A 25,248-nucleotide genomic window follows, 5' to 3' on the forward strand; every position below is an offset into this window, starting at 1 on the left:
TGTAGGTATATAGTATTATTATTAAATATTTTAATATTCACCTTGCATGAATTACAAGAAAAGGATTTGTTTTATACCTACATAGGCTCTAAAGGAGCAAAGGCTAAACTAAAATGCTAAAAAAACGATTTACTCCAAACGGCTTTCACTTTTCACTCTTTGGTTAATATCCATTGCTTATTTTTCCCCTTCATAATGCCTCTGGGGATTCCGGTAGTATTCGTGATTTATGGCTCATGCAAAGAATGGGAGGATATTTTCTACACCATAATTCAGGCTAGTTGAGATTAGAGGCGGGCTTCGTATAGGATGATATTTCAATCTGTTTCGTAGGCCTTTTTTATCCACATTTACTCATTTTCCGACATTTTTCGCTTGTTTTATGATTCTAAGTATGGTCTGTCTTTTGTTTCTGACTTCAGAAGTGTATGTTTCTACAATGACGAGATAACCTGACATTTTTTCACGTCAGGTGGCTCCTCTATAACCGCTTGCTGACTATCAATTTAAATTCACTTTTCCAACTTTTTTTCACACTTGGCCATATAACTTGCCTACCGCGACATGTGTCCTAAGCTTTCATCGTGCCTCATTTACCTACCTACTGTTATTAGTTGTGTATCCTTGGGCTCGTTTTAAATTACTGTGACCATCTGTTTTATTCTGCGTTTTGTGTTAATTTCTTCATTTAAATAAGATTGTTGTTTGTTTCAGTACAGTTTCATCATTAAAATAAAACGTTGCGGCATCATAAAATATACTTACCACCCAAAAAGTTAGGCTCATCAATCTAATCGCACAACAGCAATCTCGTTCCTGGGCGTATTGTTAAAACTTTCAACTCATCAGCCGTCTGTCCAATTTAAACGTTTTCGTGTCGGAACGGTGTTACTGATATTTGCGGCACCTCACTCCATTATACGTTTTCTTATTGCTTGTAGACTTTACGGTTTAAAGTTTTGATAGGAAAGTTAATTTCCGCGTCATATTTTTTGTTTTTCCTAATTAAAACGCGGTACCAAATATGCCTTTAACTAAACAGATCCTCATTTTTAAATAGTAGTAAATCGTTAAATAGTAGTAAATAAAAGTAAATCAGATAACTAGCCAGACAAACACAAATGAAACAAAATATGGATTGCAGTCTCATTTATTTTTTCATTCATGATTTATTAATTTAACTAAGATAGTTACATCAAACACACAATGCGTAACAATTTGGACTGGAAGATATGTACTTAATGAATCAGTGGCAGAATATTATATACAGGTAGGTTTATTGCTGTAACCCTTCGCCTCATTCAATGTTATTTTACTAGAGGGACTATGCCGTATGAAACAGTTGCTCGTAATTACAGGAATGCCAGAACCAACGACAATCATTTAATATACCTAATACAAAACCATGTAAAGGCAATCGCGGTTACAAACCCTTTTACAAAAGGTTCAGAAAAAAAGACAACTGTTTTTTTTACTGGGTGAGATTAAGAGTTATATATATTTTGTAACGTTTCCTACTGTGGCGTCGCGCAACGACGACTGAGCACGCTTGGCGTCAATCATATCGATTTTGACGCCAAAGAATTGGCACCGCCGTAAGTTCGTACAGATGTAGTGCGAAATGATTTTCCTTCGTTTTCTTACGGAAACGTACGGAAGTGTCATGCTATTTCAGTCAGTGACATTACAAGACGTATTTGTCACTGTTTGAACTAGCATCAGAAATACGAACGTTTCCGGAATAATACGAAGGAAACCCTTTATGCAATACATTTGTATATCATGTTCATGTCCCAACGAAGTAATCGAAGTAATATAATTAAAAAAATATGTCTATTTTAATGAGTCCATGCACTTTTATAAATTATGATAATAATGAAGGTTTTTTTTTACTTTAGAAATAATGCTAGGATAGCTGGTATACAGTGTTTTGCGTAAAGTTATATACCCAAAGGTGATTGCTGTTTTTAACCATAATAAAATTGGTTTCTTGCGCTCTGATAGATAAACAGTAAATATAAATATTAAATAAAATACAGTTGTACGAGTACCTAGGTACTCATAATTGGTAATGATAAAAATAGGTTTTGTATGGAGATCTCCTAATACTTTGTTTGTATAGATTATGAGAATCAAGCAATTCTAAGAATTTTAAATACAATTTTGAAATTAACTTATCTAACCTTCTACTTATGCTGGCCTTCTGCATTGAGTAGCAGTAAGTATTATTTTGCCAAATAATGTCCATAGTAGTCCATCAAACTACTAGGGGCTTTAATAGTTGGAAAAATAATATTTTCAATCGTTTTCAAAGTTTTCATTTGATCGAGGGAAGGGTTCACGTATAATGTAATCACCTAAAATGGGATATGTTCCGTCAATCACGAAGCATGTCTAACATGAAAAAAGTAACCCTACAATTCATGTTGATAAATATTTATAATATTGTCATTCTTTTATTTAAGTTAATTTTAGTATTTATAATACTATATAAGTATTCCAACTACATAATTATTACTTAGGACAAAATAATTTTGACAATTTTACTCCAAAGGTAAACTTATTTTCGCATGAAATGACCAAAACATCTCTAAAAATCATCAATCATTTAACACCACACTCATTGACATGAACACAACTGTCAATCACTACTAGGTAAAAAAACATGGTCGAGAAAACGTAGATTAGGTTACCTACTCATTACCTTTTAATATGTCCTGGTTTTTCAATATTTCTACAGAAAACCTAGATAATGTTTTACCTGGTAGTAACTGGTGTGTTAGAATAGGTATACCTGTCACGTACCGCCAGGTACAATATTAAACATCTGATATCGTCAATGAATGTTCAATACTATAATAACATTACATTAAAATATTATAAGCGGCTTGTAAAAAAATCTAATCTACGTATGTACATCTATATTACAAAATGTCCCTCATAAGTACATAAAATTATTGCGCTATTTTTTATTGAATAAAAATATTTTAATGTATAGCAGCAAATTTCAGTTTCTGGCAGTATTGGCAGCCACTATATCTGTTTTAATAAGTACAATAAAATAAAACCCGTTTTATGATATTAATCGGCATTGCTATACTTTTACCTGCCAACTTGATATGTAAGTTAAACATGACTTTCAATGAGAATAAGAACGTTGAGCCAGAAAATATATGAGTATTTAATTTGCAGTATTTAACTTCTCTTCTTTTTAATTCCACCATAGCAAGAGACACAGCAAGTAAAATAAATCAAACTAATCTATTCGTATGACTATTGTACTGGGAGATTGCTACACTGTACAAACTATGGCACTGTTCATAATCAACTCACTTTACGAGTAACTTAATCAGATTAATGGAATGTTATTTATCTAATACATGCAACGTTTGTAATTGTAGTAACTCTAAATAGACAACCGATCAGAATTATAGACAATTGACTTTTTTTTTGTAAAAGTTAAAAGTTTGAGTTTTAGTCGGATAAAAGTATGATTTTATAAAAGTATGATACGTATATTCGACCATATTTTATAAGAGATTCATTCAACAAACATTTGAACGAAGGCATAGAGTGTAATATTCGTGGTTACTTCATAGCCTGATTTGCTACACGCTGTTGCACTCGTAATAAATAAGCTGATGATTTGTCATTAGCATCATATCATCAATTTTATGATGCAATCAATATACAAAATAACTCGACATTAACTTTAAAAATTGGTTAAATATACCAAACGTGAACACAATTATTGTTATCAATAGTAATCAATTGGAATGTTATTGTAAAGCCCGTATAATTTTCCTATTTTGGATAAACATTTACAAATTTCAAATCTAATAAGTATCATGTTACATATTTTCAGCCCATATTCAATAAAGAAACCTATTATTATACTAACTAATCTAAAAACTATTATAGTAGGTATTTTTCTAAGTACCTAATAACAACAAAATAATAATTATAATTCAGTAGGTACTTTTTCACAATCTATATACTTATATACTTTTTCCAATATACCTCTGATGTGTTTTCCGAGCACCGGTTTGACGAAGTAAAAATTGATTTAAATCCTATTATTAATATAATGCTAAATGTAACATATTATGGCAACATATTATTTTGGTTACAGATATGAATACTCTTTTATCTCTAAACAGAGATATGATTACACTTATCCCTCGAGACTCTTCAACACGCACTCTACAAAAACAACTGCGAAAAGATATTGAAATACGCAGTCGGGTAGAGATCCGTATCAGAAACTACATTATGACAGGTACTATAAATCGCTAGTCAACACAAAATGTAAAAAATAATACTTGTTATCTCACAGTGTTTACCATTACGCTTTGTAATTTTAGTAAATAGAGTTTGGCAACTCATTATTCAACTTTATATCGTACATTGTGTTAATCGCAATGTCGTATCGTCGTCGTCGGTCGTATAGGCGTGGTGATGTCGATGCGTCGTCCATTCGCTTTCACACTAGCTACACAACCACGAAACCCGGTGTACAGAGCAGCCGGCAATCCCAAGGGCAGTGATGGGGATCCCCCTGTTGAAATAAAATGAATACACACTTTGCCTTCAGGGAATTTTAAAACGAAGTCACAGATCAAGGCTCTACATGAAAACTCCGTTCATGTGGCTTACTGCCTATTTGAAACACAAATAAATTCGCGAGGAGGCGTAAAGTTACTTTGATGCGGTCGTAAAAAGGTTTATTTACGCAAAAGTGGGAACGAAATGTGAATAGTTAAAAATAAACGACGAACTGAATTAGTACTAACCAATCCATAGTTTGGGGTTTGATTTCGAAGGCACAAGCAAGGATTGCGAGTACCCTCTAATGGGAGCCGTGTCGTCCAGTTGTAGCATAGCCAGTCTTTTCCTTCTGCGGACCGTCGCCGTGTGCCACATGTCGTCGTCCACGCGATTCTTAGATTCTATATACTGAAACCATTCCTCGTGTGTGACAGAATTGATCTCCTTGACGTCAGTGTCCGTGTATATTAATTGTAATTTTCCGTTGTTTATGCCCAAGCCAATGAAATCTCGAGCTCGTATACCAATTTTTCTTCTCCACATTAAAAGGCCGGAGTCGTTGTATGTGCGAAATTTAATTTCGTATCTAATACCGCGATCGCCGCGTCTCCTAGAATATTTTAATCACCATTAGAGGTGTCATATGCACTCCATAAATTACAATATCGAGAAGCTGTATTAGCTGGAACGCCTATTTTTTGCAACATAATTATACATTTAGTTCAGCTGCAAGCATTATTTTTACTACAAAACAACGAGTGTAAGTTGCGACGCCTTTATGTAAATGCGCTAACTTTCAGACAGTTGCTTTGTCGCTATCGCTAACTTGCAAGATAAGATCACGAAATAATACAAAAACCTTTATAAGCTCTAATAAATAAAAACCTAGCAGAATAAAAATAAAGTTGAATACCTTAAACATTTAAGAATTAATTTAAAAATGTTCTTGCAACAAAAGAGTTCACACTATAACGCATACAAATACAGCTATAACAAAGCGATCAACACTTACATAAAAAATCTATAGACAAATTGAAAGAATATTACCTATTTGTAAATCACGCAGTGACGTAATTAAGACTAATAAATAATATTAATGGTTCAGTTGTCCATTGAATGTTATCTTACATCATACAATCCTTCACCGTCACTGTTAGTACGAAAGCTATAAAATAAATAATGGGAACATGTTAGTTTTATTAGTAAAGACTGTAAGTTAAATCTACTTCCATGCGTCATATTTTTTTCTGTGTTCAATTAATTTTGATCTAAGTATCTTTGTAGTGAAAATAGCCAACTAGATCTTAATAAATCGTAATGGTGTCGACTCTTTGTGAAAGAGTCAAAAAATCTACCAATCTACATTGGTATATCACTAATTATGATAGAGATTCTATCTCCTTGGCAAGAAACTCTGTACTTTCTAATGTAAGGTCGGATAAAACCTGGGTAGGTTAAATGCTTCTTTTAAAGAAAATATATTTGATACCTAGAGAATAGTAAAACTATTAAAGCCTTCAGTAAATGCGTCTACACTAAAAGTTCTGTGACCATATTATGAACAGAGTGAAGTGTAATATTGATTAGGTGAATGTATTGTAAAAGTTTTTAAGTACATACATCAGGGTGACCTTCAGTAAATTGTCTTATTATACATTAGTAAAGTTAATTCACGTGTCCAAACGGCGTGAGTTTCAAGTGTTAAATAGAAAATTTAAGTGAAAAACTGAAGTGTTTTTTAATTACCTGCGGCTGCCCCGACTCCTGTACGAGTAATAATTGTCTCCGTCGAACTTTACCGGCGCTCCGTCCTTTAGCATTTCGACATTCAGTTGAATCTCACAGTTTCGGCCTTGGAAGCCGTCGGGACAAATGCACTTGTATTCGTTTAGGAGTGGTATGCAAGATCCGTTGTTCTTGCATGGAGTTATACCTGATGACGATGATGATACATGAATGTATGCATGTAAATGTAAGTACATAGGTGAATATGATAATTCTATTTCCGATTTATTTCATATCATTAGTCGGGTTTTTGTTGTAACTTTAAATAAGTAAGTAGCAGTTAACATAAACATTTTCGTATGCTATTAAAAATCGAAATAAGATGCCATATGGCTACTTGTGGTGTCCGTCGTTTTTTTTTAAGTATATGACATCTTATTTCGATTATTAATTTACATAATAGTAGTGCATGTGACTACTGAAAAACCACAAATCTTAAACCCTAGTTGCGTAATTGTATGCTATCTTTATTTTGATACTCTGATCAATAAAATATCTTATACTATTAAATGAGCAATTCTTGTATATTTATTTATTTATTTATTTATTTATTTATTTATTTATATATATCTTATACTATTAAATGAGCAATTCTTGTATATTTATTTATTTATTTATTTATTTATTTATATATACCGACGATCTCGGAAACCGCTCTAACGATTTCGCAGAAATTTGTTATGTGGGGGTTTTCGGGGGTGAAAAATCGATCTAGCGTAGCCTTAGATCCCGGAAAACGCGAATTTTCGAGTTTTCATGAGTTTTTCTTTCGCGTTTGTAAACGTAAAATATGGTCCTTAATTTCGCCGCGCGCGCATCGATTCCGCTTAGCTCAGTCGTACGAGGTCGGTCTAATGTACGCAGATAGATCGTAGGTGTCAGGGTTTCGAATCCCGGCCAGAAATTAAGTTTTTGTTTTTTGTCCTTTTTTTTGTTTTTGTATTTATAAGAGTTTTTTTTATCTATAGACGTGATATATTAAAATAGAACCGAGCGAAGCTCGGTCGCCCAGATATTAGGTATAAAATGAAGAAGTAGGTACATGTTAATAATAATCACAAGATTCCTCGTTAAAAATATTTTCACCCATCTTAATGTTGCTGAGCTACAGTACCTAAGTATATATAAATCTAAAATATCAAACTTACCAATTCCACAAGGCGATCCAACGTACTTAGTAACCCCGCTAGTAGCGCAAGGCAGCTTATCCTCCTCCTGGACTACAGCGCATTTCGCCGTGTCCCCATTGTACAAAGAGAGCTGGTTGCCATTGACAAATACTTTTTGCACCGCGCCAATAAAACTGCTGATCACGCCAGACATTTTGTGTGGACGGATGTAAGCGCTAAAAGAGGAATAATTAACAGGGCTATTCAGTTAAATGAATGAAATGAGCTCAAGAATAGTGACATAATATACTGAAATACTCTTTGACATACATTTTGTAAGCATATTAGATCGCTCTATGCCTAAAGATTAAAGTCGAGCATAAAAATCTACAATACAAATGTATCAATGAAAATGAACATTCTCATTCTTATACGAACTTATTCTCACAAATATATGATGTAAAAAAATGGTGTGTTTTTACTTACGGTAAAGACCCAATAAAGAGTGGTATTGTCAATTCCAGATGAGTAAGTGGCGGCAAAGATGACCCCCGTTGTGTGGGGTGGTGGTCCAACTGCAGGCTACCGTGGCGACCGGCGCGCGTCACCCGCGCGCGGTGCCAACGACCCTTCTCTATCGGCACGGGAGACCTAATCGAACAAACCCAATTTAAAACTCTTCAAGTATCGAAATCACAACGAAAGTCAAAGAACACATCGAGTTAATTAAATAAGTTACATTCGGTAAGTTTCGTTCTCTTAATTAATTTCATGAGTGCCAATTTATTACCGAGACTCCGTTTCCAAATTGAAAGTTTACTTACGTGATATTGGCAACACCACTCCCCAGATTGTACCTAAATTGGAGGTATCCATTAACTAAGTTAATCGTTATGAAATCCCCCTTGGCTTTATTAGACTGGCCGGTGTAAAGGAGCATCCCTGAGAGTCTGTTCGTTAAAAACCAGATTTCAATGCGGAACGCTTTCCCCAGCCCTTCGAGTGGCAATAATTCGATGTAGCTCGTCCCATTAAACTGGGGAATCCAAGACTCTTGTATAATGTTTACATCTGAAAATAATTAGGTTACTCAATATATCTTTCTTTTACTTAGTTTTTAAAGTAATATTAATATTAACGGTTTATTTCATTAGCCAAGTTCGCATGCAGGTACTCGACGACTGGTAACTACAATCGTAGATTGCTTCATCCGATCTGTATTTGATTTGAAAATAATATTTTAAATCTTACAACAATTCAAATCCGCATATCGGACAGCCGGCTATAGTTAAAATTTATTATTTTACGTAGGTAACGTAAAAGAGTATCGGCGGTATTTATCTATTTAAGTATGTATATCGTCGCTTAGCACCCATAGTACAAGCTTTGCTTAGTTTGGGGCTAAGTTGATCTGTGTAAGATGTCCCCAATATTTTATTTTATTTAAATACTCAAAGATTTCGGCCTTAATCTGAAATATTTAAAGTCACACACAAGTCGAACGCGATTAATTAACATTATTTTACCTTTTGTGCAACCTGTCCGAAACGTTGGAAAAAAAGGTAAAATAATGTTAATTAATCGCGTTCGACTAATGTGAGTAATGTGATGTGTGTGTGTGTGTAATGTTGTATGTGACTTTAAATATGTGTACAAAGCGCGAGAACTTAAAGTCTTAATCTGAAATATCATCTTGAAATTATAGATAATTCATATGCATTATTAAGTATTGTACTATAGACCAGCCAAACGTGAATAGTGTATTTTAATGTAGGTAGAAATATTGTATAAATACCGTTGCTGCAAGTATTTCCGTTGGAGTCAATTTCGCCTCCAAACAAACAGCGACACACATGGCCGCCGTCGGGTCCGACGTCGCACAATAGCCCCTCATCATATCCGCAGGGATTCGATTCACATGGATCTAATCTCTCGTCACAATTGGCTCCTTGAAATTCGATAGGGCAGATACAAGTATATTCCGTCGCCGACCCCTCTATAGATGTACACGTGGCCCCGTTCTTGCACGGCATACTCATACACGGATTAGATTGGCACTCTCGAACGTTCTCCATAGACACGACTAATGGGTCCGGCCGTCCCAATTTCTTTGTCACTTGATGACGTATTATTCTTAAGTATTTCACGCACCCGATAAAGCCACTTCGGGTGCCGATATTATCGAAAACCCTGCAGAAAGATATTTGTTATATGTCAATACCGCGTTCTTAGTTCTTATGAAAGATAATAAAAGGAATTCCTTCGGCGAAACAAAGCCAAGGTAGGTATAATAATTGAGATAATAAACATACTTGGAGTAGTTCGAAGGTACGCTGCCCACGTAAGCGTCTTCGGCTAAGTCCAGAGCCTTCAAATGTCCGCTAGACTGTCCTACAACGTCTTCCATATCGTCGACAGATAATATGCCGTCTCGATGATATCTCTTTGCAGATACTTTGTGATACTCATTTAATGTAATCTTTTCCAAAGAAGTCAGGACTAATGCTCCATTTCCTAGATTGTATCTAATGAAAACAAAATACAAAGTTACTTCCTGAATCTAAAAGAACATTAGATACGAAACAAATAAAACATCAATCACATTTTAGTAGACTTACCTGAACTCTATATATCCATTTACCAAGGCGAGAGAGACAAAATCGCCCGTTCCATCGTATTTCTGCTGATTGTACAATATGACGCCATTTTCAGTGAAAGCCTTAAATTCGATATCGATATTCAGTTTGTGGTACGCCTTCAAAGGTTTAAGGCGGATGAAAGAAGAGCCATCAAAGAATGGTGTCTCTATGTAAGGTGTCAGACTGTCTTTTATAAGATATTCGCAGTTCATTCCAGTATAGAGTCCGGTGCACACGCAAGTGTAAGTGGATCCCGGCAGGTCGACGCAGCTCCCTAAGTTATAGCACGGATCCGATAGGCACGCGCTGTATTCCTCGGTCGTCTCTTGAGTCATTTGCTCTGGAATAAAACATTCATCTTACCGACCTCGATAACTTAGATTGGATATCACCGGGATATCGCTAATACTATTAGCATTTACGTCACGTTGTACCGTTCGAATATTTTTATATGGTAGGATTAGAATATCTACATGTTTTTCTAGATAATACGTCAATTTTCAAATTGGGTGCCTAAATGAATATAAAAATTCAACAACGATAAAAATACTCCCATGAAAACTATCTCCAAAAATAAGGTAGATACAGGAAAAAGTATTAATGAAAAGTTAAACTCCCTGTTTACGTCGCGGCATTTCATTTAACTTTGTCATAGCTGATCTAAAGCGAGCATGTGGTTACTAAGAGCGAGTTCATTTCGAGACCAAGCGAGGCTCGAGCGGATGTGAAAATGGAACGAACGCGTCAGACGGTACGTATTATATTTCGCACGTAATTGGCTTCGTACACGGGAATTTTTATTCAAAACAATGAAATTCCTGGCGTGCTTAAAATAGAAAATGTTTCGCTTAAAAATTGACACAATAATATAGTTTCCAAGGCAACAACAAGTAATAATAAAACTCGTTACTTTTGTTTTTATGATATTGCTTTTGAATTTGCAACATAATTATCTTCGTCTTTGTTAACTTTTATTATGATGTAAGCAGCAAACGAGCAGACGAGCCGCTTGATGGGAAGCAATCATCGCCGCCCATGGACATAAGCAACACCAGGGAAGCTACTTATGCGTTGCTGAACATTAAGAACCCTAAACATCTACCTGCTTCTTGAAGAAACCTATGTCATAGTACAAATGGAAACACCTAAGAAGGTAGCTCATTCCACATTCTACAACTTGCACGTTCTGTACATAAACGAACGAGAGGCCCGTTTGTTCTTACTGGGCACTATGAAAACAAATTTCAATATTCCATCATATGCGCGCAATTATCTGCATTTGGCTGAAAATTGCTTTCACCATAATTATAATGATTTTGCAAGGATTATTGAAGCGAATAGCATCAAACATAGGGTATTTTTATTTGAAATGAAAATAATATTTTAATGAAAATATGAAGTTAGAAAGTTAATATAAATATTTAGTGACCAGCCCGTTCAGTTGAGTCCGACTTTCGACAATCCATCGAAATTTTAAAAACTAATAATGGACCAATATCGGAACATCGATATAACTTTGATTCACAATAATATTGGGTAATGGTGGCCCGCCGTAGCGTTGTCGTAGTATCTGTTTGATGAACGTCACTCACCGATACACCCCTTCCGATGCTGCGCGGGCTGGTACCCGGCGCGGCAGACGCACGCGCTCCGCGCACAGCGCGCGCCGGGCAGAGCGGCGCAGTCTCCGTCGTCGGCGCACAGGTCACCCAGCAGCGCGCCCACCGTGCCCACCGTCGCCGTGGTCGTAGTATCTGTTTAACGAACGTCACTCCTCGATGCACCCCTTCCGATGCTGCGCGGGCTGGTACCCGGCGCGGCAGACGCACGCGCTCCGCGCACAGCGCGCGCCGGGCAGCGCGGCGCAGTTTGCGTCGTCGGCGCACAGGTCGCCCAGCGGCGCGCCCACCGTGCCCACCGTCGCCGTGGTCGTAGTATCTGTTTAACGAACGTCACTCACCGATGCACCCCTTCCGATGCTGCGCGGGCTGGTACCCGGCGCGGCAGACGCACGCGCTCTGCGCACAGCGCGCGCCGGGCAGAGCGGCGCAGTCTCCGTCGTCGGCGCACAGGTCGCCCAGCAGCGCGCCCACCGTGCCCACCGTCGCCGTGGTCGTAGTATCTGTTTAACGAACGTCACTCCTCGATGCACCCCTTCCGATGCTGCGCGGGCTGGTACCCGGCGCGGCAGACGCACGCGCTCCGCGCACAGCGCGCGCCGGGCAGCGCGGCGCAGTCTGCGTCGTCGGCGCACAGGTCGCCCAGCGGCGCGCCCACCGTGCCCACCGTCGCCGTGGTCGTAGTATCTGTTTAACGAACGTCACTCACCGATGCACCCCTTCCGATGCTGCGCGGGCTGGTACCCGGCGCGGCAGACGCACGCGCTCCGCGCACAGCGCGCGCCGGGCAGCGCGGCGCAGTCTGCGTCGTCGGCGCACAGGTCGCCCAGCAGCGCGCCAACCGCGCCCACCGTCGCCGTGGTCGCTGTTTGTGCACCTAACATTCAATTTAATGTTGCCTTTTGGTACAGGTATCGTAAATACTGAATAAATGTTTTAATGAATAATTAATATCTTTTAATACTTTTTTAATCGTTATTAAAACGTTGTCAGACACCGTGAAGCTAAAACCAGATCCCCAATCCACTTGTATCAAAAATCTGATTTTCTACTTCTATTAAAACGTAATCGTCTTCTAGAAAACCAATTTTGTCGGAACAAATTTTAATACACAAAATAGTCTATTGCAAATTATATTACAGCAATATTATAATATATACATATACAGCAATATTATAATTCACAAACATTCTCATTCTAAATAAGTTTTCAGTCAAACATTAACGGACGGTGAAGGAACCTTTCGTAAACGAGACCTCAGATTTGGAAAACCCTCAACTTCACAGTAGTAACAGGTCCAGTTTTAGTCTAAAGTTGACTAAAACTAACGAGGACTTCGTTATCACGCGAGTTTTGTAACTTGGCAGCGCTAGACAATTCTGAATTCCAGTTAACAGTTTTAATATTGTAAACTGAGCACGTAAATTTATTTTGTAATTAGTACTCTTCGCCGTATCAAATTAGTAAGATTAGACAAATATTCTCTTCAAAATGCTATTAACTATTGCCAGCGTACACCGATTTATAACAGGTAATCCTACTTCTAACAAGAAATGAGCGCTTCTTGAGTGAAAACCATCACGACACGGTAGAAGAGTTTAAACAAAGGTACCTATAATATCGTTCGCTAAGGGGCCAACAGTCTACGCCAATCAGATATTGTAATTATTTTAAGCATTCAGCAGTCCAGTAGAGTAGTACAGTCGAGATTTTAACACATTTGGTGTTAGCAAGTGCTACGCATTAAAAGCGTAGCAGATAACTAGCAAAAGTTACTTATAAAAAAGCAGTAGCTACGAACGGAACCTGACCATCGGGTCATTCGGTCAAAATAAGTTAAACACACACTAAAATATTTCTTAGATTTTTTTCTGATTACGATAAGATGCTCTTAAATATTGTCTATAGGTATCGTCTGTATAAAATTGGAACACCTTATGCCACAGGTGCCTATTATATTGGGTTGGTAAGAAAGTAATGAGCGATCGATTGAATTCCACATAAAATTTTTGAGAGAGTTCTAGAATCTTCTATGGTCGAAAGTATATAAAGGGCGAGTCGCACAGTTTCTCGTCAGTCATTCACTAGCTGTCGCCGAGCTAATATAAGGAAGAAAATGGACGAATTAAAAGTGCATGTAAGGCATTGCTTACTATATGAATTTCAGTCTGGCCATTCAGCCGCCGAAGCAATGCGTAATATATGTCAGCGTGTTGCTCCTGAAGTTGTGTCTGAGGCCACGGCGAAACGATGGTTCCAGCGGTTTCGTAGTGGCGACTTTTCATTATCAGATCAACCTAAGTCTGGTCGACCGGTGAAGATTGATGTAAAATTAAAAACCTTAATTGAAGGAGATCCGAGGCTAACTAGTCGTACTCTTGCTACCGAGTTAGGCTGCTCTCATGTCACCATAGAAACACATTTACACGAGTTGGAAAAAAACTACAAATACAGTGTTTGGATACCGCACGAACTTGATAGAAATCAACTAAACCGCCGTGCCGATATCTGCATACAACTTCTGTCTTTTCGCCGCACATTCAACTGGTTGGACCATCTTATCACTGGAGATGAAAAATGGGTCTTATATATAAATCACACACGCAAACGTCAGTGGCTAGCTCCAAACGAAAAAGGAATAGAGGCACCAAAAACAGAGCCTCACCCGAAAAAAGTTATGCTGTCCGTTTGGTGGGATATTCATGGTATTATTCACTGGGCACTCCTACCAAGTGGAATGACTGTTACCGCATCAGTATACTGTAATCAGCTTGAAAATTTAAACCAAAAAATCTGTGAGAATCGTCCACAGCATGCTAAAGTTTTTTTTCTTACACGACAATGCTCGCCCACACATTGCAAAAGTGACTCGGCTAAAGCTATTGGAGCTAGGTTGGAAAGTGATACCTCATCTACCGTACTCTCCAGACTTGGCACCTACGGATTACGCATTGTTCAGATCGCTAAGCAATGCCTTGAATGAAAAAAAATTCGATGATCAAGCCCATCTACGACAGTACATAGCTGAGTTTTTTGAATCTAAACCTAAAAACTTCTTCGCCGATGCTATTCATTCTTTACCAGAACGATGGAGACAAGTAGTAGATAACGAAGGCCGTTATATTTTTGATAAATGATTAAAACAATAAATTAAATAAAAATTACAATATTGGTTATGATTCGCTCATTACTTTCTTACCAACCCAATACATACATATTTGTGTACATACATACAGTTCCCCAAATTGGTACTATAGTCAAAGAATACTATAATAATTTAATAATGTACAATTGTACAGCAAGCACCATTGTGTTGTAATAATAAAGTGAGATAGCCTTGGTCCTGAGATAGCCTGCGTCAAATTTTTTTTCAATATAAAATGAATTATAAAACCTCAGAAATTTGACCTAATTGACATTTTCCTTATAGGTGGTGTATATTCTGTATATTTGTCATTTTTAAATTAAAAACGTAAAGTTCTGCCAACAAATATTTCAGAAATCTAACTTTATTATGTCAGAAAACAATTATTTTAAATAGCAATTACTTAAATACGATATCACATACTTTTATAATTGTTTCCTTTGTGTGTTGGTAGTAATTATATAAAACTACTGATATTAATCAGAGCGGAGACAAAATTACATTCATTAATGTACGTTCGATGATTGTGGTATGCTCGTAAATATGAAAATAAAATTTCAATTTTAATGTAATAAAGGAAATAATTTCGAAAAAATTAAAGTCAGACACAATTGAATACTATTGTGTTCGAGTGACAGTTAAATAATTATTTAAACAGAATTACCTAGAAAGGTGCGAAAGCAAAAATACACATTCTTCTTAAAAAAAAATCGACGATTCTACAAAAATACCTCTAGAATAATAACGCGAATAATAAATTGGACATTAAGTACTTCTTTTAATATTAATTTAACATGCTGCAGTATGAGCTGTATGTACGACATCCTTTCAGCTCATACTTAATTAAAAATGTAAAGGCAGTGGAATGGAGGCTCAGAGCAATCATAACGTTAAATATTTAAAAAAAATTGTATGTATTTTCATGTCTATTATTGTGCAAAAAACGGAATTTGTACTTTTTTTGTATCTATGTCGGCGTCATATACCTACCTACGTATACATAATACAGATGTAGTGAGAAAAGAGTTTCCTTCTTAATTTTCCGAAAACGTTCGTATCTGTCATGCTAGTTCAGTCAATGTCAGTACATCTTGTACTGAGACTGATGAGTTGATGACTGAAATAGCATGACACGTTCGTACGTTTCCGTAACATTAAGAAGGCAAATCTTTTCGCACTACATCTGTACCTATTATGTTTTAATCGTATGACATAAACTGGAGAGACTATATACCTAAGTCATAAGTGTTCCAAAGCTAGGTGCATGATAAACACAGAAATAAGTAGACTTCTAAAGTACTCACCCTTAAACTTTTGTCCCATGAGGCCACCATCGAAGTCGCTAGGCGTTTCTTTTTTCGGCCAATCATACTTGTTGTACTTGTCAGGGTTGAGCAGGTGCCTTGTGGATTTGGAAGCGGCGCCGTCGTCCTGTTGCGTAAACTGTATCGGCGAGGAGGGGCGCGGCGGGCCCGCCGTGCCTGCCACCTCCAACAGCTTGCACGGCCCGAACGCTTGTACTACAATGTCCTCTTGCGTGCGACACGCTTGCAATTTCAGGTGACACTCCGATTCATAAGTCTTGCCGTCGCTGCCGCATACCTGTTGGTTGACTCGGTATTAAATTTGCTTCAAGTAGTTTTGCGTTATGAAGTTTTAACAGCGTTTTCGTGAGCTCTTAAACAAGCGCTTTAAAAGTTTGTGAATAATCCACCTCACGTACCCCGATATTAAGTGGCAAATGAACAAGTTTGTACGTTTCCGTTTTAAAAACAATCTCAGAAAACTGTTTAATAGGGTACCTGCTCTAGTGACATTTATTAAATGTACCTAAGTGCCTACCCTTTTTATGCACTCTTATATAATTATATCGACTCCCGCAACAACACGAACTACTTACCTATTATTGTCAAGTTTTCTAGAGAGCAGCCAAATACGTTCCGTATCGTAACATTTATATCATAATGTTCATTGTAAAGAAAGTAACAAGTTATAATGAATCCAATTTTCACACGAATCGCTCCACGAGTTTTGGTTAGGTTGGACAATGGACGTGGATTAGACATAATAGAATATTTAAAGAGGGTCCTTTTGAGCTAGGTTTGATGTCAGAATCATAAAACCTACACGAGCATCTCGGTCCATATTAAATAGACTATAAAAATGTAGCTTCCTAGTACATCTTATTTTTATTCATATTGTAAGAAAACTAATTCATGGAAAATAAATAAATTAAGATAATCCTTACTAAGCAACTTCGTCTACATTTTTTACTGACACAGGAGGTCTGTCCATAGAAACACTGATCGAAATGCCAAAATGATAATGTGATGTATGTATTCAGTAATGTCATAAATTCATCGAAGCTGTGAAGACGGTTATCTGCTTACGTGTATCTTGGACTGAGTCTATGTGAGTGTGATAGTGTGCTTAATAAATTTAAAATAAAATAAAAAAGCCTTTTATTTCCTACAAACAATTCATGCATTTTACAATTAGTTTATTATACTTATACATCTATATTCCTTAATAAACCTTTTTTTGTTAATTTATTTAAGTATTTACTTTTTAATCTGCAGGAAGGCAGGAACCCCTCCGCAGGTGAAGGCCTCCTCCAAATATGGCCAGTTTTCCCTGTCCTGGGATATTTTCATCCAATCAGGACCCGCAATATTGTTTATTTCATCGTCTCATCTCGTTAGAGGTCTTCCTCTTCCACGTTTCCTCTTCCGTTTCTAGTGCACTTACCAGCATGTTATTATCGCTATCAGGACACGGCGCCGCGGTACACTCACAGAGCGCGCCGCCCGTGCGTTCCGTGCACACGGCGCCGAAGTAGCACGACAGCTCCGCACAAGACTGCGCTACGCCGCCACTCTCCGCTGCACAACAATACAATACAATTAGGTAACGTCCGAGAGAGATAAAGCCGTTCCCTATGTAACTTCTATAACTGTGTTCTTGTCTGTTCTTGCTGCGCTCTAGCTAAGAATGACCTAACTATGAGGTTAGGGCGTCGTAATAAAGTTTTACACTTGCAAGTGCTTCGTGGACTGTAAAACATTGGGAACCTCTGGTATAGGTTAATTTGAAAAAAATTTGTATGTAATTTATTTACTTATTTATTCGTATTCGTATGGCATGCACTGAGTCGCATATGATAATACCATTTAATTAAACATAAAATTCAATTAATTTCAAGTTGACATTAAAGTCATGAAAGGCATTATTTTTATACTTATTTGTATTTAGGTAAGTACCTATACAAAATTACAGTAGAACATAATGAGCTGTGATTAGGACGCTTTATTATTTAAAGACTGTACACGATAAAATCCGGCCATGCATGACATGGTGACATGGAATATTTTTTTCCCGAATCCACATTTTGAAGTAATTTTTGTACTTTTATTAACCAGTATATCATAAACTATATAATAATAGTAGCTATTCGTTGTAATGCATGAGTATGTGTGAGTTTTCGCCGAATATAGTCCATAGTATATTTCATTTTTTGTCCAGCGTTTTTTGACAATCTTTACTGGCTTCCTATCCCACTTTTCACAATTGTACTTATATTTTTAAAAGCCGTTTTACACGCATAAGAACGTTATCTTACCAAAAAATAGTTATTGTAACTCATTTCGACATTTGGGAGTCAGGAAGACTTTCTACTCCAAGCACTGAAAGTTGTTTTTGTATGGGAGAGCCAAAAAGTGTCAAAAAGCCGAACTCAGCAAAGTTAGAAAACCTCAGAACTTTCTTAATCTGATTACAATCTGAAAAATGTTTACTATTGTGAAATCAATATGTCATCAGGTATATTTTGACTAATATAATTAAACATTAAAAAATATTTTTAACAGGAAAGTTTTGTAAAGACTGCCAGAAGACAGTGGACAGAAAATTCATAGACCAACTAACGTTATGGTATGTTTATATCTTTAATTTGTATGTTGATATCCACAAATTATTTAGAAACGGTTCTGCTTTGAAAATTCACTTTCTATTAAAAGATTCGCCATATTTTATGTATGGCAGGATTTTATCGTGTACAGTCTTTAAATAAAAATTAACGCCGCGAACGCGAACTCGATGTTCCACGTGCTACAATTATAATTATTAGGTAGATAATTATTTTACTCACGGTCAGCACATCCGTTGGGTCCCAGGCGCCGGCGGTGATCGGCGCACACGGTGCACTTCTGGCCCTGCACGCCCGCGCGGCACACACACCGCCCCGTCATCTGCTCGCAGTCCTCGCGTACCGAGCCGAAGGCCGAGCAGCCACATGCTAAACCAATCATATACTTACTCTAAAATGTTATACTGACAGAGAATTCTTACAAACGTGTGGTCATTTAAGTGCTCACTAAGTACAGTTACCGGCCTAATAAGTGATGATTTCTGTACCTTGTCGCTTTTAAATAATCGGTTCACAATTTCGTATGACATTTCAAACAAGATGCGACGAGGTATTATATAGAAATCATCACTTATTTATGCCGGTGGCTGTACGTTAAACGCTAAGTACTAAACGTTAAACTGAACGTTATTGTGCTAATTATCTTAAAATACCTAACATAGTACTCAATATTATTGCGCCAATTCAAAAATATGCTTATAGACATAGAAGTTTTGATGCCACAAATCAAAGGTACTTAGCTAGTGACTTACACGCGATATTATTAAATGTTATCTATAAGTTGTACTTTCTTTACAGTTATACATATAAGTCTACCAAGTCATAACTAGGGATCGTGATCGTAATTCGTAATACACAATGATCTAGGAAATATTTTAATATCGGCATTGATTACTAATGGACGCCGTCGCGCGTCGCTTGTTCTGAAGTAGGTACATAAAAGCTTTTTTATCTAATTTTGAAGCTGTATGAAGATAAAATAAATTTCTGTACACTGCAATATAATTTAAATACTTACAGCTTATCTAATGCGCAAGAAATATACTAAATTGATACGTTCAGTTTATAATTATTTCGAAACTTATTTATCTACTTACTTTGACAGTTGCTTAAGGCGTTGATTAATTATTTCTCAAAAGTTGCGCCGGAAGTATTAGCAATAAGATTTCACTTTTGATGGAGATATTGCGATCATAATATTATAAATAAAATTTGAATTAAGAGTTTCTTAAAATATTCCAGTAATGCTTTATTACACTTACGGGTTATAATAATGCTTGGTAAAATCATCTTTTACTTCCTAATAAGAGAATAAGTTTTGTAAATCATTTGCATTTTTTTTAAACTTTACGAGTGACTGTCCTTTTCCGGACCTCAAATTAACTCCATATGATATTCCATATTTTAAGCGGACTAACAGATAGACGGACATACATAGTTACTTATTACTCATAATATTAAGTAGAATTTATACGTAAAACGAACACTGGATCGACTTTTGTGACAACCCAAAACAATCTCCGGTATAGAGCAAACGAAAAACCACAAGCGAGAGATTCGAGCCTTAACCGTTTCATTTAATTTGATGTATCATACGTACGTATACATCCCGTGTGTCCTGAGCCGATCCTCGGCAGCCCCCAGTAGCCCGGCTCGCAGCGGTCGCATTTCAGCCCGCCCACTCCCGGCCGGCACGCACACTGCCCGCTCTCGTCGCACCGGTCCGACACCGATCCGAGACGGTTGCAGCCGCAACTGGACCCAGTTATCGGACACCCCTCCTCGTTAGGACCCGCCGCCGCCGTCACGCCGTCCGAGCAACACCCGAACCCGCTCTCCGCACAACCCCCCTTCTTATCTTCATACTGCTTCGTGTCGTCTGTATAAAGTCATGAAAATAACTCAAATAGCTCGCATGTGTTTGCGGTGTCAACAAATAAAACACGTGAATGTATAAGTCGGGGCAAAGGTACAAAGCGGTAACAGCTAGCGTGATTGTACCCTATTTACTCGCATCGCCGGTGCCGTAAGTATTTATACCCTGACAAATCACTAGATATAAATGCAGAAAAGCAATAAATACAAGTTTCTACGTGAAAATTGTGTTTTAAAGTGAACATTTTTATGAAGCTACTAAACACCGGACATTTCGTGAAAACTAGTAGTACTCTTTTATTTGTTTTAACGAAATAAAATAAGTTTAATATTCTTTTTAATGAGTAATTTCATAGGTAAGTGTAATTATCCAAGAAACAGAAATCAATAAAAAAAAGTTGGATAATTCAATTTCGATTTATAAACTTTTGTGCCACAGTTTTTTAAACGAAAGTTACAAATATGCTTACTTTTCGGACAACACCTTGCTGCAGTGAGAGTAATATGGCAGTAACTGCCGGCCGGACAATCTTGCCGGTGCGGACCATTACCGCAATCTATCTCAAGCCCCGTGGTCGGCTCGACCATAGCCTTACTGTTACCGCAAGGCCGGACCTCCATGCCTGTAAAGCAAGATTTACTTAAACAACTATTAATTTACTTAGATTTATCCGGGATTTATATGGTTACTACGAGTTTATCGTTTGTAATTAAACATGCATAGACAAACCTTTGCATAAATCAAGTGGTCGAAGCCGCAGCTCGAGTTGTTTTTGGCAACCCTCTTTCCGCATCGCACACATACTAGGGTAAAGTCTGAAGTCGGAAGCGCAGACGGGGAAGTATTCGTCGTCCGGCGGACACTCGAAGAGGCAGGAGCAGCGCGGGTACTGGTCAGCGCCGATCTCGCAGCTAGCGCCGAAGTCGCAGCGGATGTCGCGGCAAGCCGACGGGTCCGCCGTGCCGAACTGGTCCGCCGCACCCGAGGCATCCGTCGACCCTTCGTCCGCCTCGGTCGTGGTCACCGCGGTCGTAGCTACCCACCCAAATATTTGCGTGTTAGTCGAGCGATAAAGCGGAAAGTTAGTTAATTGATCGAGGATGGGTCGCTTTATTGGAATAACTGCTAACAACTGAGTTGATGACGGTCTATGGTAAATATTTTGACTGTACCAACCCAGATTTCAGTAAACCTTAAAGTACTATTTAGTTTTTTGTTAGTAATAATTTCATATTCCACTAGGAAAATTAATAAAGATGCACGGCAGGTAAACTATAAGCGTTTTATTAGTTTTCAGTAGTTAATGCGTACGTACTCATTGCGATAGGCGGTACAACGGCAAGCCTATCCTTGCAATCTCCATAGAAAATAACGTGAAGAGTGTTGGCGGGGGAGAGCTGGCAAGCGGCTTTTTGGAGTTCACACTCGTTGTAGTAGGTCTGCATGTTGCTGCCGCAGACCGGCTCGCGCGCGGCGCCCGTGCAGTCGCTGGGGCAGATGCACTCGCCCGCCGCGCAACGGGCTCCGAACGAGCATTGCACGTTCTCGCATAAAGCTATTAAAAAACAAACACATGTGTTAGTGACTAAATAACTGATACACCTCTAGACAGCTTCAAATCAACGATCTATTTGCTTATCAGGTCACATTTCAGCTTATTAGAGCTCCAAACGATACACTTGAAATCCTTAAAATCAAACCAGCCTACAAACTTCCTACAGCTGTACTCATGGTAAATAAAAGGGAGATTTTTTAGTGTATATTACTTGACTTTATACAGTTTGGAAACTAAAAATGGGATGTATTTAATATTACGTTCTTTTTATCCACTGATAATTAAGAGACCATCAAGTTAACCTAATTACTAATCTCTTACAACCAATTTGACAAAACTTAAGACAAAACATTTAACTAATAAAAACAAGATATCAAAGGTCTCCACCGACGTTAAGTACACCGTTATAATAATAAAAGATTTTATAATGCTTGCGTTGCCGGCTTATTACGACTCTTTAAATTCCTTGTCGTCTAAAAGTTTGCGGTCGGTATCTACGACTGGAGGAGGCAATCTATTTTTTCGGGCGTTTTTAGCATATTATGCTACTCATTCTATCTCACAGAACAAACTACTCTTCTCTTTCTAGAGCAAAGCAGCAAGGGAAGACATCCGTGCAAATTTAATAACGATTGTTTACCACTTTCCGCAAAATGAAAGCCTTGAGAAAGCAGCCGATTAATACTCGAGAGGAAAATGAAAGCGATGTTTTACCAGAAATTTAAAGTACGCTTCTGCTTGCTTGGAGAAAAATATACCCACGGATTGTGCGAGTGCCTCCAAAATATTTATGGGTGTTGATTCTTAGCACTGACATTATTTACTGACGATATACGTTATCAATATTTTCTAAAATATGAAGTTTGAAGGAACCCGTATAGACGATAACAGAGTTTAGGCACCGCGAGCACTGATGCCTGAAGATGACTCGAAACATGTCGCCAATCGCGACATATTAACGTTAGTACATCCGTAGATATATTTCAATATTTGAACCCGTACACTAGCAGGGTTCATGAATACATACCACAAAGGTGATGTCGTTAAGTTGGCTTCATTTTGGACATACGCCGCGATGGAACACTTTAATCCGGTATCGATCTTTAATCCCCCTAGTAAAACCGAGTGAGCTCTATGAAATTCTCAGCTAAAAAAGGTTTCATTCAAATTCCTCTTGGAAAGTCTATATGATCACGTATCTTTGCTCATCGGGATTCCTTTTTACTTTTTATGTTTAAATAACGTTAAACTCACTGGGTATATCTAAAATATAGGTCAATGGAGAAAGGCCGGTAAACGGCAGAGCTAATTTTGGATAATACTTTTCTAAAAACGGAGGGAAAGTGGCAGACAGATGGATAGTCCTTAAGACCTTTTTAATATGGTCAGAAACGATGATGCATTAAGGTTTTCTTATATAATAATCAAGTCATAAGCCACCAATGTGAGACTTCAGTGTACTTAATATGTACCTATAAATCTCTGATAATTACAAAACCATAAACGGAAAAAAGACACACATTAAATCAAAGATAACAATGAAGTTATTTATTTTGTTAGTTATAAAATATTTTGAATTCAAAAAATCTGAAATTGAAAAATGGAATGTAAATATAACGGCAAACGTAAAATACCAGTTGTTTATCGACTTACAAGTGTTCCGATAGTAATTTGCCTGTGATTTTGTGTTGTATAGCATTTAGACGTTAAATGGTGCAGTATCCATAATTGGGTAGTATGTTTGTGGTCAGTCCGTAATTAGATTGAGCCAATCGTGATTATTTAGAGTGGTTTACAAACATTGATTATGTTTCATTTGGTCTGAATAGGTATACATACTGTTTATTATTCAATTTGAAAGACACTATTTTGTAAGCCTCCAAAATATAGATAAACCTATTTGACGAACTAATTATTGAATAGTACGGCATTGTATACATATTGACGTGACAGTTATTGTTGATTCTCAGGAATCAGCGTCCGAAACCAATTCAGTTTTGTTTTTCCAAAATAAGTAGCAGCGTTTAGTTTACCATGTTTTGTTTACTTCTAATTGAAAAAAATCAAATGGGTTTCCCGATAACGTGATTAACGGGAAAAGAGGGGTCTTTTAAAAGTGCCCATTGAGATTGGGAAAATCTTGTGTTCGACAGGCATTACACGGAAAGGAAGCTCGTTAAAAAGGCCAAAATTAGCTACTCAAACCCTTTTTTTACAGGCAAGCTTTTATTTATGAAAGTCATTATGAGCTTACCAGAAGCAATTTAAAAAATGGAAGTCGTATTTCTATGGGCACATTAAGTTAAAATTAGTAACGTCTCGGGACTTCCTAAAATTGAAATAGCATAAAAACAAGAGAGTCTTATTCCGCTTTGAATAAACTAAAATTAATTATCTGAGTTATTACGTGTACCTACGTGTTACCAATGTAACAATATGATGTGTTATGTAAACAGGGTAACCGCAACACTAAAACAAACGTGAAGTTTTAACGCCATCCTATTAGTTTCTACACAAAAAAAAAAAACACAATATAAATACAGTAAGATAGTGTTATTTTATGCTTGTTTTCCATTGTCAATAGCATGAATATCGTCAAAATGTTTCATCAACATGCGATTTAAAATGTCACAGGGCCTTATCAGCCCATTTAGCTTTAGGCTGATCCAGATAAATACAGTAATGTAGCCACACTTATTGTTAAGCCAACAAAATGATAACGTCTATAAACTGTCACAGGCAATGCGAGCAAATCGTTTGTTTCGCGCACCGAAAGCGGTTCACGTAAATATCAACGGATAGGTTGTCAGAAGATAATGGTTTCAAAGGGATCAAGCGGTCGTTTTGTTTTCAACTTCGAGTAAGTCGTGAAGTCAAAGTGGACTTAAGACTTACTAAAAGTATAACAATATTTGGTTTAAGTGTTTAGACGAGCAGTCGGTTAAGCAGTAGCATTTATTAGTAGATTTAACACCTTCCTGACAAGTTAAACACAGACAAAGTTTCAAATAAAATATTTCTGTGTGCTTATTGTAGTTTAGTGATGT

General features: G+C 37.3%; 1 protein-coding gene across 1 annotated transcript in view; it reads right to left on the reverse strand.

Annotated features, from left to right (window-relative positions):
• Positions 1-1,134: 1,134 nt before the first annotated feature.
• Positions 1,135-25,248, reverse strand: part of LOC125225880 (agrin-like) — a 69,250-nt gene continuing 45,136 nt past the window's right edge. Inside the window, exons 11-27 of the mRNA XM_048129760.1 lie at positions 21,962-22,201; positions 21,376-21,681; positions 21,116-21,268; positions 20,371-20,649; positions 18,993-19,139; positions 17,594-17,727; positions 16,150-16,447; positions 12,410-12,577; positions 10,061-10,421; positions 9,755-9,967; positions 9,238-9,632; positions 8,267-8,513; positions 7,929-8,093; positions 7,482-7,678; positions 6,295-6,481; positions 4,794-5,158; positions 1,135-4,558 (exon numbers count right to left, since the gene is read on the reverse strand). Of these exons, the coding sequence (XP_047985717.1) occupies positions 4,413-4,558; positions 4,794-5,158; positions 6,295-6,481; positions 7,482-7,678; positions 7,929-8,093; positions 8,267-8,513; positions 9,238-9,632; positions 9,755-9,967; positions 10,061-10,421; positions 12,410-12,577; positions 16,150-16,447; positions 17,594-17,727; positions 18,993-19,139; positions 20,371-20,649; positions 21,116-21,268; positions 21,376-21,681; positions 21,962-22,201 (4,001 nt within the window). The 3' untranslated portion in view covers positions 1,135-4,412. The remainder of the gene's footprint in view (positions 4,559-4,793; positions 5,159-6,294; positions 6,482-7,481; positions 7,679-7,928; positions 8,094-8,266; positions 8,514-9,237; positions 9,633-9,754; positions 9,968-10,060; positions 10,422-12,409; positions 12,578-16,149; positions 16,448-17,593; positions 17,728-18,992; positions 19,140-20,370; positions 20,650-21,115; positions 21,269-21,375; positions 21,682-21,961; positions 22,202-25,248) is intronic.

This window comes from Leguminivora glycinivorella, chromosome 4 (assembly GCF_023078275.1).
Source record: "Leguminivora glycinivorella isolate SPB_JAAS2020 chromosome 4, LegGlyc_1.1, whole genome shotgun sequence".
NCBI classification, from domain to species: Eukaryota; Metazoa; Arthropoda; class Insecta; order Lepidoptera; family Tortricidae; genus Leguminivora; species Leguminivora glycinivorella.